The sequence below is a fragment of the Marmota flaviventris genome, chromosome 2 (genome assembly GCF_047511675.1).
Source record: "Marmota flaviventris isolate mMarFla1 chromosome 2, mMarFla1.hap1, whole genome shotgun sequence".
NCBI lineage: Eukaryota > Metazoa > Chordata > Mammalia > Rodentia > Sciuridae > Marmota > Marmota flaviventris.
This window is the reverse complement of record NC_092499.1, coordinates 46,969,504-46,983,581: the sequence shown is the minus strand read 5'-3', so window position 1 is coordinate 46,983,581 and position 14,078 is coordinate 46,969,504. Positions and strand designations below refer to the sequence as shown.

The window sequence follows — 14,078 nt, the reverse complement described above, 5'->3', positions numbered from 1 at the left end:
TCATCCATTCAAAGTCATCTTTTGTGTTTCTTATACTATGAGTTGCTGACCCCCAACACAGGATAAAGAGTTGATATTTGGATGAGTTCAGAGTGAGAAATTTGCAGAATATATTTTCAGAGGTATTACAGAATCATATGATGATATATTTTACCTCAGTAAATTTCATGTTTAAAAGGACTCCTGAGTTAAATTTTTTTAAACATTTTTATTCGTTATTGATGGATTTTTAATTTTATTTATTTATTGGCATGTAGTGCTGAGAATCGAACCAGTGCCTCACACATGCTAGGCAAGTGCTCACCACTGAGTCACAACCCCAGCCCCTGAGTTAAATTTTTATTGTTATTGTATTATATATAGTACTTGACAAAGTAAGGTGAAAGGGCTACTTATAACAGAATTATCAAATATGCTTGTAAAATTGGACTTATCTAGACCTTATTGTAGTCCACCTGAATCTTTTAGAGTAAGGCTGGAGTTATTACCAAACTTTTTAGTACTAGGGATTGAACCCAGGAACACTCTACCACTGAGCCCTTTTTTATTTTGAGACATGATCTTGTTGAGTCGCTCAGTCTGGCCTTGAGTTTGCTGTCTTCCCACCTCACTCCCGTAAGTATTATAGACACAGCAGAAGCCTATAGGGATTATAGGTGTGTACCATCATGCCTAGCTTAAAATCCTCTTTTATGCCCTAAAGTTTGAAAACTGTTAATACACATGATGAAATTTCCATTTTAAGTTTAAAAACTGGGATTCTTTTGAGATTATAAGTTAAATGTCTAAGATAAAAGACATACTACTTTGCATTTGTAACCTTAAAAAAATGCTAATTGTAATTACCTTTCTTCAGTTGAGTGTGCGAGGAAAAAATAAAAAAGAGAAACTTGAAGATTTCTTTAAAAACATGGTTAAATCAGCAGATGGAGTAATTGTTTCAGGAGTAAAGGTAAGACTTGATTAACAGTGTTATTGGTTGAAAATTTGCTTCTTTCATTATTTAATTATTTATTTTTGTGGTGCTGGGGATTGAACCCAGGGCCTTGTGCATGCAAGGCAAGCATTCTACCAGCTGCGCTGTATCCCCAGACCGAATTTACTTCTTTTGAAAGGGAAATAGATTGAGATTTTGTATGTTCAGAATTAGAGTAAGAATTTGGACAATAGAATCCTTAGGCCTGGGAAATTGTGTCCCTACCCTGGCTCTCTTTAGTGAGTTCTTTTCTCCAAGGAGTGAGAAGTCTGCAGTCCAGGAGATTTATCCATCTGGAGTTACTTCTTTACAAAAAGACCATGTTGCAGATATCTCAACTCCCGTGTTTCCTTGCCCAAATCCAAAGCCACCTTCCAGGTTCTGCATAGATGTCTTCTCCCCAGCTGTGCTGCTGCTGTGCATTTCATGGATGGTGAAGGGGTGATTGTAAGGCAGCTAAGTAAAGGGGAGGGGCAAGGGAAAAGATCAGTGTGCAGGTTGAAATGTTCACCTGTATATGCCCAAGGACCCTCTAGGTATAGGTTAGAGCTGTAGGGTGGAATAAGAAGAGGGGCTGCAAATGTTTTTACACTTGCCCTTAGCTTAGCCTTGCAAATATTAAGAGATAGACCTAGAATCAGATTTGAAGTTAGAAGATCTCATTTGAAGTTTTAGTGTTGCCTTCTGCTGTTATATGTTCTTGGGGAAAGTTTCTTTCTCTGAATTTTATTTTTTCCATTTCCAAAATGGGGTTAATAATATGACCTAGCTCACAGAATTATTGAAAAGACTGAATAAGATAATATGTGTAATAATACTTAGAAAGCTAATTATTTATTAAATTAATTATTTACTTACAGTTTATAAAAGTCTTGATATAAAACACTAGTTCTCAAAATGTGGTGTACTGAAACCTAGACCTCAAGATCCTTTTATTTTTATTTATTTTTTTTATAAGTGGACACAATGTCTTTATTTTACTTTATGTGGTACTGAGGATAGAACCCAGTGCCTCATGCATCCTAGGCGAGTGCTCTACCCCTGAGCCACAACCCCAGCCCCAAAGACCCTTTTAAAGCAAGTCTTCAAGGTCAAAACCATTTTCATAAAATTATTATGATACTTTTTGCCTTTTTTTTTTACCATGTTGATAGTTAAAACTAGCATATATGAATTAAAGATTTTTAAACATTTTTGTCAATACTAACTCTTGCTGCTTGTGTTCTATTGATGTAAGTCTCACATTATTAACTGATATTTTTCCAATGAAACATTGCTAGTTTAGAAGGGGTAAAAGTACTGTGAATATATGATTTTTCACTTCTCATGTATACATGGCTTTATTTTTTTTTAAAGATTGACTACAGTGGTTAATCATATCATTGCTCCCAGATAGGTAATTTGGCCAGTTTCCCCAGAGCAGTCAGCCCTAATGAGTAAGGTGTGGAAGCCACAGAATAGCTCATAGATTGTCTGTTAGACCAAGAAAATCAATGTTTACTTCTAGTGACAGAATTTTTCTTTTTCTGAAAAACAGTTGATCACTCCCACTGGCATTAAGGTGTCTGTTGAAGTAGAGCACAAGTAGGAACACGTTTCAGAGTAAAACATGGGAAAGTGAACCATAAGAGGATCTCTGAGCCTTCAGCTACAAAACTATAGATATCTTTTTTTTTAATATTTATTTTTTAGTTATAGGTGGACACAATATCTTTATTTTATTTGTATGTGGTGCTGGGGATCGAACCCAGCGCCTCACACATGGTAGGCGAGTGCTCTACCTCTGAGCCATAGCCCCAACCCTAGATGTCTTACTTGATAGAAAGGTAAGCCAGATACTTAAGGTAGGTGTGGTGGTACATGCTAGTAATCCCAGCTACTTAGGAGACCAAAACAGGATGATGACAAATTTGAGGCCATTCTGGACAACATAGCAAGCAAGTCCCTCCCTCTCAAAAAAAAAAAAAAAAATCCCAAAACAAAGAAAGAAATGCATGTCTATTAAAGTCTTAATATGTTCATAAAATCGATTTTAAACTCTTGGTTTTTAGAGGATATAGCTGTGCTGTTTTCCTGATAATCTTTGTATGTTTATAATGTTGACAAAGTTATTTCTATATCATACTAAAGCAAAATAAGTGAAAAAAGCTCATATTTTCTTTTGATTCTATAGGATGTAGATGATTTCTTTGAGCATGAACGAACTTTCCTTTTAGAATATCATAACCGAGTTAAGGATGCGTCTGCTAAGTCTGATAGGATGACAAGATCCCACAAAAGTAAGACTTTTTTTTTTTTTTTTTTGTGGCTTTAGCTTGAAATTTTTAATGGAATAGTAATAATAAGGCTGACTTGTTACTTAGAGTTTGTAAAAGTCTTGATATGAAACAGTGGTTCTCAAACTGTGGTCTATTGAAGCTTAGACCCCAAGTGAGTCTGCAAGGTCCAAAATTATTTTCATAAAAATACTGTAGATACTTTTTTGCCTTTTTCACCATTCTGACATTTACATTGATGATGCAAAGGAAAAAATGGATAAAACTCTTTGTGCCTTAGTATATACAAATCAAGGCAGTAGCATCAGACTTTACTAATAATAGTCATTGTAGTTTTTCCTGCCATGACTTACAATTTTCTAAAAATGTAACTTTGATGTAGCAGCAAAAATTATAACAAATCTCCACCCCAGAGTTCACATTTTTTAAATATTGAGTGATAAAATGGGAAATATCTATAAAGCACTTTGCATACTAAAATGTTATGATTCTCTCTGGAAGGGCATTTTAAATACTGTTGAGTTGTGACTGAACTAAGTGCTTTTTCCATGGAATACCATATTTACTTGTAAGAACAACTAACAGATTTCCCAAACAACCAGTGCATAATGCCACAAATTGTGTATATAAAAGATTCACTCAAAGTACAAGATAGATCAATGAAGTTTATGAACAGCTTATTTGAGTATATTTAGTATTTTTTTTATAATTAGTATTTATAAGATTTGGTGTCAAAGTGTACAGTTTAATCATAGTAAAAATTGTGAACATGTATCCATAACCCCTGAAAGTGGCCTTTAGTGTATACTTTTTTTTTTTTTTTTAAAGAGAGAGAGAGAATTTTTTTTTTTAAATATTTTTATTTTAGTTCTCCGCGGACACAACATCTTTGTATGTGGTGCTGAGGATCGAACCCGGGCTGCACGCATGCCAGGCGAGCGCGCTACTGCTTGAGCCACATCCCCAGCCCTAGTGTATACTTTTTATTGTTGAGTTTTGTTTTTTTTTTTTTTTTATACCGAATAGTATTCTATTGTATGGATATGCCAACATAATCATTTGTTCATTTGCCTATTGGTGAACATTTGAGTCATTTCTAACTTGTGTCTATTACATTATCCACCTGCATGTCTCTTTGCATGGATGTAAATTTAACTTTTTAGGAAACTGGCACTTTTTTCATAATGATTATCCCATTTTGCATTTCCAAGAGCAGTGACGTGAGAGTTCAGTTGCTCCACATCCTTGTCAGTCTTTTTTTATTAGCATTATTTTTTAACTAATACATAAAAACATAAAAATTATGTATATTAATGCAGTATTAAGTGACATTTTAATATAGGCACATTGTATAATATTTAAACCACATTAAACATCTGTCTCTGAACATTTATTATCTTTATGGTGAAGACTTTAAAATCTTTTCTTTAGCTTTTTGAAATGTACCTTATTCTTACCTTTTGCCACCCTACTGTGTAGTAGCACACCAGAACTTCTTTCTCCTAATAAAAAATATGGGGAGAAAAGGACCGCCTTGCTCCTAACTACAACTTAATACCCATTGATCAACCTTCTATCATTATTCCCTCCCCCTTACTCTCCTTAGCCTCTGGTAATCACTGTTCTACTCTCAACTTCTATGAGTAGTGTCTACATATGAGTGAGATCATGTACTTGTCTTTCTGTGCCTGGCTTATTTCAGTATATATTGTTGGGAGTCTCCTTGAGAACTCCCCGGGCCTTTCAAACATGGCGGTGGGCAAATTGCCAGTGGGCGGCTAGAACTCCCTGGGCCTTTCAGATAAGGAGCCCCTAATGCAACATGGCGGCAGGCAAGTTGCCAGTGGGCGGATAACAAGTTGTTTTGAAAATTTTCTAATTGGTCCTCCCATCTTCTGTGATCGTGGACAGCTCGTGCCCCCCATGAATCTTATGCAGGGTGGACGTGCGTGCACCGTAGGTGATGATCTGACCTTTACTATGATTGGCCCCCGGAGCTTCCTGGTTTAAGATAACTGACTCTCACTTTCTATATAAACTAGCACCAGCTTGCAGTAAAGTGCTTCATCTTGTCACTGCTATCTGTGTGCATTTTAATCTCCGACAACGAAACTTCTCCTTTCATATATGATGGTCTCCAGTTCCATCCACATTATTGCAGATGTCAGGGTTTTATGTCTGAACAGTATTCTATTTTTATTTACCATGTTTTCTTCATTCATTCATCAGTTGATTGATGGTTATCTTGTTTACAGTTTTTTTAATATTTATTTTTTAGGTGTAGTTGGACACAATACCTTTATTTAATTTATTTATTTTTATGTGGTGCTGAGGATTGAACCCAAGGCCTCGCACATGCTAGGCGAGCGTTCTACTGCTGAGCTACAACCCCTTGTTTACAATTTTTGGCTATTGTGAATAGTGCTGCAATGAACATGGGAATACAGATGTCTCTTCAGAATTCTGATTTCACTTCTTTGGGATTTATCCCCAGTAATAGAATTGTTGGATCATATGGTAGTTCTATTATAATTTTCAAGGATTCTTCATATTGTTTTCTGTAATGACTTTTACTAACTTAATAATCCCACCACAGTGTGCAAGTGTTTTCTTTTCTTCATAGGTCGCTAGCTTTTACCTTTGATTTACATTTTCCTGGTGATTAGTTACGTTGAATTTTTTTTTTCCTTGCAATACTGGGGTTGAATCCAGGTTCTCAGGCATAGTAGGCAAGTTTTCTACCACTGAGCCACATCTTCAGCCCCAGCCCTTTTTTGAGACAAGGTCTTGCTAAGTTGCCCAGGCTGATCATGAACTTGTTATCTTCCTGCCTTAGCCTCCCAAGTAACTGGGATTACAGATGTGTGCCATAATGCTTGGCACTATTGAACATTTCTTAATATACCTCTTGGCCATTATATGTTGTCTTTTAACAAATGTCTAGGTTTGTTGCACATTTTAAAAAATATTTATTTATTTTTAGTTTATTTATTTATTTTTAGTTTATTTATTTATTTTTGTGTGGTGAGTGCTCTACCACTGAGCTACAACCCCAGCCCATGTTACACATTTTTTAATTAGGTTAATCCTTTTTTTTTTTTTGGCTATTGAATTTTTGAGTTCCTTATGTATTCTAGATATCAATATCAAATATACATATTATAAATATTTTCTGTCATTCTTCAGATTGTCTCTTTATTATTTCCTTTGCCGTGCAGCTTTTTTTTTTGATACAGTCCCACAAGTTTGTTTTTCTCTATTTCCTGTATGTTGGGGGTTTTTCTCAAAAAAATCTTTGCCTAGTTTTTTTGGGGTTTTTTGTTTGTTTGTTTGTTTGTTTGTTTTGATACCAGGGATTGAACCCAGGGGCACCCACTGAGCCACATCCCCACCCCTTTTTAGTTTTTTATTTTGAGACAGGGTCTCACTAAGCTGCTTAGGGCCTCTCTACATTGCTGAAGCTAGCCTTGAACTTGTGATCCTCCTGCCTCAGCCTCCCAAGCTTCTGGGATTACAGGTGTGCACCACTGCGCCTTGCTAAATCTTTACCTATTCTGATGTCCTAAAGTATTTCCCTTGTATTTTCTTCTGGTGGTTTCATAGTTTCAGGTTTATATAAGTCTTTAAACTATTTTGGATTCATTTTTTGACTGATGAGAGGTAGGGGTCTAGTTTTATTCTACTGGATATAAATATCCAATTTTTCCAGCACCATTTATTTAAAAGATGGCTCTTTCTTCAATGTGTTTCTTAGCACCTATGTCAAAAGTCAGATGACTGACTGTAAATCCATGAGTTTGTGTCTAGGCTCTATTCTCTTGCATTGGTCTGTGTGTCTGTATTTATTGCTAATATTATCAGTTTAATTACTAAGCTTGGTACTCTGTTTTGAAGTCAGCATATTATGTCCTGCTTGCTTTTTCCCCTCAAAATATCTTTGTTTATTCAGTGTGTGTGTGTGTGTGTGTGTGTGTGTGTGTCGGGGAGGTTCCGTATGAATTTTAGGACTGTTTTTTGTAGTTCTGTGAAGAATGCCATAGGTATTTTGATTGGAATTGCATTGAATCTGTGGATTGCAACTTTACTAAGTTTGTAGTGTGTAGTGTGTACCTGGCATACTAATGGGTTTTAATTTATAAGTATAAGAAGTGTATTAAGTTGTCCATGGTGGCACATGCCTATAATCCCAGCTACTCAAGATGCTCAGGTAGGAGGACCACAGATTTGAGGCTAGTTTCACCAGCTTAGCAAGACTCTCCCTCAAAATGGGGGGGGGAAAAAAGAAGAAGAAGAAGTGGGAGTAGCTCACTGGTAAAGTGCTTCTGATTTCAATTCCTTGTACTGCAAAAAAACAACAAAAAGAATTTCATTGATAATGATTTTAGAGTCCACATTACAAGTAATTATTGAGTTTGGTGTAATAATAAAGAATATCCATGATTATTTGAAAAGGTTAGTAGAATACCTCTTCCTTTTCTAGTTATATATCCGTGTAGGCTGGATTTTTTCCCCCCACATACTTAAAAGCAGTATTATCATAGTAGATCGAATGAAAAGCAGATTGAATGAAAGCAGAAGCAGATAATGAGAATCTGTTGTCTATTGAACCAGGTACAACAGAGATATATAAAAATGTAATGTTGTCATGCTCCTCCCTAATTTTTTAAAAAATAGCTCTTTTTCATTTGAAAGTTTACTTATTATGTAAATATGGGTTTAAACAGGCTGGGTTTAAATGTAGCTCAGTGGTATGTTAATTTTATTTTTTCCTTTTATTTATGTTTTGTGGTGCTGGGAATTGAACTCAGTGCCTTACATGTGCTAAGAAGCACTCTACTTCTGAGCCACATTTCCAGCCCTAATGCTATTAATTTTAAATAAATTACTAAATGTTCAAAATTTTTGTTTTACATTTTTGAAAAATATACAGTATATATTGATAGATAATAACACATGTAAAAAGAAGCTCTTCAGATTCCTCAGTAATTTTTAAGAATGTAAAGGAATCCTAAGATCAAAATTTGGATAACCTCCGAAATAGGGTCAAGTCAATAGAGTGAGTACTTAGAATCATTAACCTCCATTTTATAGTAACAGGAGAAAAGAAGTCTCTGGCTTGGCTACTTCTGTTCTTGTGTCATTCTTTTGTGAGGGTTTCTGTTACCAATAACCAAGCCAGGAAACCTGCCTGGATCCCAGCTGGCCAGTTTCAGCTACTGTTTCAGTTAGCTTTTCATCACTGTGACGAAAAGACCTGACAAGAACAATTTAGAGGGGAAAAGTTTATTTTGGCTCACAGTTTCAGAGGTTTGATATCAGATTATTGGAACAGTTTGCTGGTTGGTCACCCTGATTTTTTTTTCTCCACAGAATTTTTTAATATCTAAAATCCTTCTCAGGTGGAGTTTACCACTACTATGACATAAATATGTTCAATAAGATCCATTGTCACAAGATCAAATCTAAACTCTTATCATGGCCTATATGATCTTTTATTCCATTCACTCCCCTATGCATCCTGCAGTCCCACCCCAGGCTCTTTGAATATACTATTCTTCTTTATGATATGTATTTCTCTTATTCCCTTTATGCAAAATGTTATCCTTTTGTTTGGTAAAGATTTGCTCATCATACAAACTCCAGCTCATTCTATAGTTTTGTAAATCCTTTCTTGACTTACTGAAGTAGGAATCATCTGTTTCCTCTGTTCTTAAAGCAGTTTTCACATATACCCAATATAATATCCATTGAATTGTTATGGTTGTTTGTGTTATTTCCTTTACTTGATTTGGTGTATCTCTTGCAGATAGCTGTTCAGTCAGTATTTTTAAATTAATGACCAAATATATTCTTGAAACTTTTTCCATAGGTGCTGCAGATGATTACAATAGAATTGGTTCTTCATTATATGCTTTAGGAACTCAGGATTCTACAGATATATGCAAGTAAGGATTCTAATTAAAAACATTATTAGATATAAGCAAAATAAAAATTTGTTGGCATACTTGTAATCTCTAGGCAGGCATTTTGGAATATTTTTGTCAAAGCATTGATAATAAGAAATGTTTTTATAAACTTGAGTTGATTCATTTTTTCTTATCTAATATTTTTTAAATCTGAAAAATAAAATAAGCTTTAGTATGTAGTTTTAGTATTTACAATCTTCTGTTAGATGAAAGTGGGATATTTGTGTATTAGAGAATTTTTTAGTGTTGTTTATCATAAATAATAAATGTTATTTTGAAATTTTATATACAGGAGTCGGGGTGAGTGTGTGTGTGTGTGTGTGTGTATTTCATTGGAGCTTGGACTTTTTTTCCTTCCATACTGGGGAAGGAAGTGCACCCAGGGACACTTAACTGAGCTACATCCACACCCTTTTTATTTTTTTATTTTGATACAGGGTCTTGCTAAGTTCTTTAGGGCCTCGCTAAGTTGCTGAGCCTGGCCTCAAACTTGGGATTCTTTATTGACTTTATGCTAGTTGTTTTAACTAGTTAATTTTAGTTGCTCCTATAATATTACTTGTTTATTGAAAAATAATTCAAATATATATTTGTTTGCTTATTTATTTATTTATGATATTGGGGATTGATCCTAGCGACTTGTGCATTCTAGGCAAGGGTTTTACCATCGAGCTCCATCCCCAGCTGTTTTTTTGGGAGTGGGGGCGGGGACCAAGGATTGAACTCAGGGGCACTCAAACATTGAGCCACATCCGCAGCCCTATTTTGTATTTTATTTAGAGACAGGGTTTCATTGAGTTGCTTAGTGCCTCGCTGTTGCTGAGGTTGGCTTTGAACTCACAATCCTCCTGCCTCAGCCTCTTGAGCCACTGGGATTACAGGTGTACGCCACTGGCCCAGCCTTAGCTGTTTTTTTTTGTTTTGGTTTGAATATTTATTTTTTGGTTGTAGTTGTCAATACCTTTATTTTTATTTATTTATTTATTTAATGTGGTGCTGAGGCTCTAACCCAGGGTCTCGCAGGTGCTAGGCAAGCGCTCTACCGCTGAGCCACAACCCCAGTCCCTAAACCTTAGCTGTTTTATTTCTTGTATTTTGAGACAGAATCTTGCTTAGTTACTGAGGCTGACTTCAAACTTGTGATTCTTCTGCCTTAGTCTCTGGAATAGCCAGAGGCATGCACCACAACACTTAGATCAAATACATTTTAAAACAATGTTTCATAATTCATTTCTTTTTTCAAGACATATTCTTGAACTTTCCTCTTCTCTAAATGTGTTTAGTACACATTTAAGGGCCAATATTTGGAACAAAGCAAGAGATCATAACTTACAATAATGAAGATTCTATCTCGCCAAAGAGTTAAAATTTTTTTTCTCTTGTACTAGGGATTGAACCCAGAGGCATTCTGTCACTGAGCTATATTCCCAACCCTTTTATTATTATTTTTTTAAATTTTGAGACAAAGTTGCTGAGGTTGACTTTGAATTGATCTTCCTGCCTCAGCCTCCCAAGTTGCTGGAATTATAGACATGTGAAGAATTAATACTTAAGTCTTTGATAAGAAGAAAAAAATAAACCTTGCAATGCTATCAAACAATCTGTTAAGGCAAGTTGTGTTCAGTAAAACAAAGTTTATTAAATAGTGGGGTTTTTTGGCGGGGAGGGGAGGGGTGTCAGAGATTGAACTCAGGAGCACTCCACCACTAAGCCACATCCCCAGCACTATTTTGTACTTTATTTAGAGACAGGGTCTCACTGAGTTGCTTAGGCTCTCAAGGTTGCTGAGGCTTGCTTTGATCTTCTTGTCTCAGCCTCCCAAGCCAATGGGATTACAGGTGTGCACCACTGCACCTGGCTTAAATTGTGGTTTTGCTTTCTGTAGTTTGCCCTAATCCAATTATCATGCCATTTATGATTATGTATTTTACAGAATGCTTTTTAATAGTTTCACGTGGCCTTGAATATGCTGAACATACAGTCTACCATTGAGCTATAAACCTAGTCCCTGTGATACTGTTTTTTGTTTTGTTTTGTTTTGTTTTTTGGTACCAGGGGTTGAACCCAAGGGCGATTAACCACTGAGCCATATCCCCAGCCCTTTTTTATATTTTATTAGTGACAGGGTCTCACTGAGTTGCTCAAGGCCTTGCTAAATTAGTGAGGCTCATTTGAATTTGATATCCTCCTGCCTCAGCCTCTCAACCACTTGGAATTATAGGTGAGCCCACCATGCCAGGTGAGATAGTTTTTAATTGATATCAGCATTTGACAGACTGTTTAGTAAAGGGAAAATTAATTCTGAGCTAGGAATTGGTTGTTCATTTTCATTACTTTTCAAAACAAAGTAGCTATATTTGAAAATGTTTAAAATAAAACTATCACTGAGCATGTAGCACATGCTTGTAATCCCAGAAACTCAGAGGAGACTGAAGCAGGAGGATCCCAAGTTTGAGACCCAGCCTCAGCCTCTTAGTGAGATCCTCAGCAACTTAGTGAGAGTCTGTTGCAAAATAAAAAGGACTGGAGAGGTAGCTCAGTGGTAAAGTACCCCTGGATTCAATTACAGTATCAAAAATGTAAAACATAACTCTCCAGTAACTTTAAGAAGTTCTCCAGCTTCAGTACTGTCAGTCAACCTTTTGTCTCTTTCAGTGTAATTGCTTTGTATTTCTGTAATAATGTTGAAAGTACAGCCTCTATTTAGTATTATGTGATATATTACTTGAAGGAATATCAAGATAAATTTTAAGTTTGGTATATGGCTTAGATTGTGTCTTGAAATGAAATGGGGAAATTTCCTATAACAGATTTCAAGTAATGTGTTATATTGGTGGAAGTATAGGAGGTTTTTCCTGAACTAAATGAAGTCTCCAGTTAATAAGACCATTGAATGTTTTATATAAGGAAACAATAATGCTCATTAATGAAATGGTTTGGGAACATATTCTGTAAATATCTGATGTGGGAAATTATTTCAAATGTAGCTTCTGATGAAAATATTTTTCCCTTCCAGGTTTTTCCTCAAAGTTTCAGAACTGTTTGATAAAACTAGAGTAAGTACTAAATTCTGGAGATCTACTGCATAGTGATATATCTGTACTATAATGAACAATATTGTATTGTATACTTAAAAATCTGCTAAAAGGATACATCTTGTGTCATGTATTATTACCATAATAATTTTTTTCAAAAAGGTAATTAAGCCTTTGAGGATCTAAATCTCTGCATATAGTAATGTTTAACTTGTAGTTGTGTTTAATTTATTGAGGAAGATGAATATATTTCAGGATTATGATAGATTTTAATTCCACTGAGAGTTTTTCAGGAAGTTGTTTTTGTTAAAGAGTTTTGGTATTTGTATAAAAGAAAACATTCATTAAGAAGATAGAGTTTGGGGCTGTTGCTGGGGCTCAGCGGTAGCACACTTGCCTGGCATGTGTGAGGCACTAGGCTCAATTCTCAGCACTGCATTTGATAAATAAAATAAAAGTCTATAGACAACTTAAAAAAAAAAAAAAAGAAGACCTAGTTTATTTTTTATGAAGAACAATCAATCCTTTTCTGGAGCTTTGTAAATTCAGAGGAAGTCTTAGATTCATTTTAACTATATCAAGACTGGATTGGGGCTGGGGATGTGGCTCAAGCGGTGGTGCACTCGCCTGGCATGCGTGCCGCCCGGGTTCGATCCTCAGCACCACATACAAACAAAGATGTTGTGTCTGCCGAAAACTAAAAAATAAGTATTAAAAAATTAAAAAAAAAAAAAAAAAGACTGGATTATGGGCTTGGGCTGTGGCTCAGTGGTGGAGCACTTGCCTCACATGTGTGAGGTAATGGGTGTGATACTTAGCACCACATAAAAATAAATAAATAAAGATTTTTTTAAAATTTAAAAATTAAGGACTATGTTGCTTTTGATATTCTGTAACATGCTGGTTTAAAAATTAATAGTGTTATCTCAGCACCACAGAATAAATAGTAAAAACAGTGTTGGGCCTACTGGTGTAGCTCAGTGATGGAGTTGTTACATGCTTAGCATTTATGAAGCTGCAGGTTTGATCAGTAGTCCCCCGCTCCCCACAAAAATGAATAGTTTCATGGGCAAGGTGGTGCACATCTGTAATCCTAGCAGCTTGGGAAACTGAGGCAGGAGGATCACAAGTTCAAAGTCAGCCTCAGCATGTGGCAAGGCCCTAAGCAACTTAGTAAGACCCTGTCTTAAAATTAAAAATAAAACGTGCTGGGGGTGTGGCTCAGTGGTTAAGTTCCCGTGGGTTCAATCTCTGGCACCACCAAAAAAAAAAAAAAAATTATCAATACAAGGCAAGTATACAACTGTGGTAAAGTTGTACTCACTGTAGTAATAATTTACTGTTAGAGTCTAGACAATATTTAACAGTTGATAAAACAGTGGAAATGTTTTTCAGCTGTTTAATGGTATTTAGCTGAGAAGTGGTTGCCAGTCCAGTATAGAAATCTGCCAATTGAGTTATGTATAGTAGGGATAAAAAAAAAGAAACTTTCTCACAAAGGACAAATGCGTAGGTGGTGACACCCTCATATCCATAATGCCATTCTTATCCCTTTCATGTTTGTATTACTGAGCATCTTCTAGGAATATATGGTGGTTTTCTGTGCATTTACATAAAAAGCATAAAGACCTATCCCAAAATATAATTGTGTCAAGTACGCTGAGAAATAGACTTCAAGATAGGATTAGATGTACAAGAGATATATTGTGAAGAATAGAAAGGAAGGAGCACAGTAGGCAGAAAGAACCTTCAGACTACAGTACAGTGTGGGAGGCCATCCTCGCATGTGATTTGATTTACCTCCCTGGCTGGGCGAGAGGCGCTT

At 35.7% G+C, this 14,078-nt stretch overlaps 1 protein-coding gene across 2 annotated transcripts in view; it reads left to right on the top strand.

Moving 5' to 3' along the window:
- The window catches only part of Snx6 (sorting nexin 6), a 61,663-nt gene that overhangs the window by 27,226 nt on the left and 20,359 nt on the right, over nt 1-14,078 (top strand). For both annotated transcript variants that reach the window (XM_027929547.2, XM_027929546.2), the window contains exons 7-10: nt 857-952; nt 3,150-3,255; nt 9,122-9,197; nt 12,235-12,274. In XM_027929547.2, coding sequence (XP_027785348.1) covers nt 857-952; nt 3,150-3,255; nt 9,122-9,197; nt 12,235-12,274 — 318 coding nt within the window. The remainder of the gene's footprint in view (nt 1-856; nt 953-3,149; nt 3,256-9,121; nt 9,198-12,234; nt 12,275-14,078) is intronic.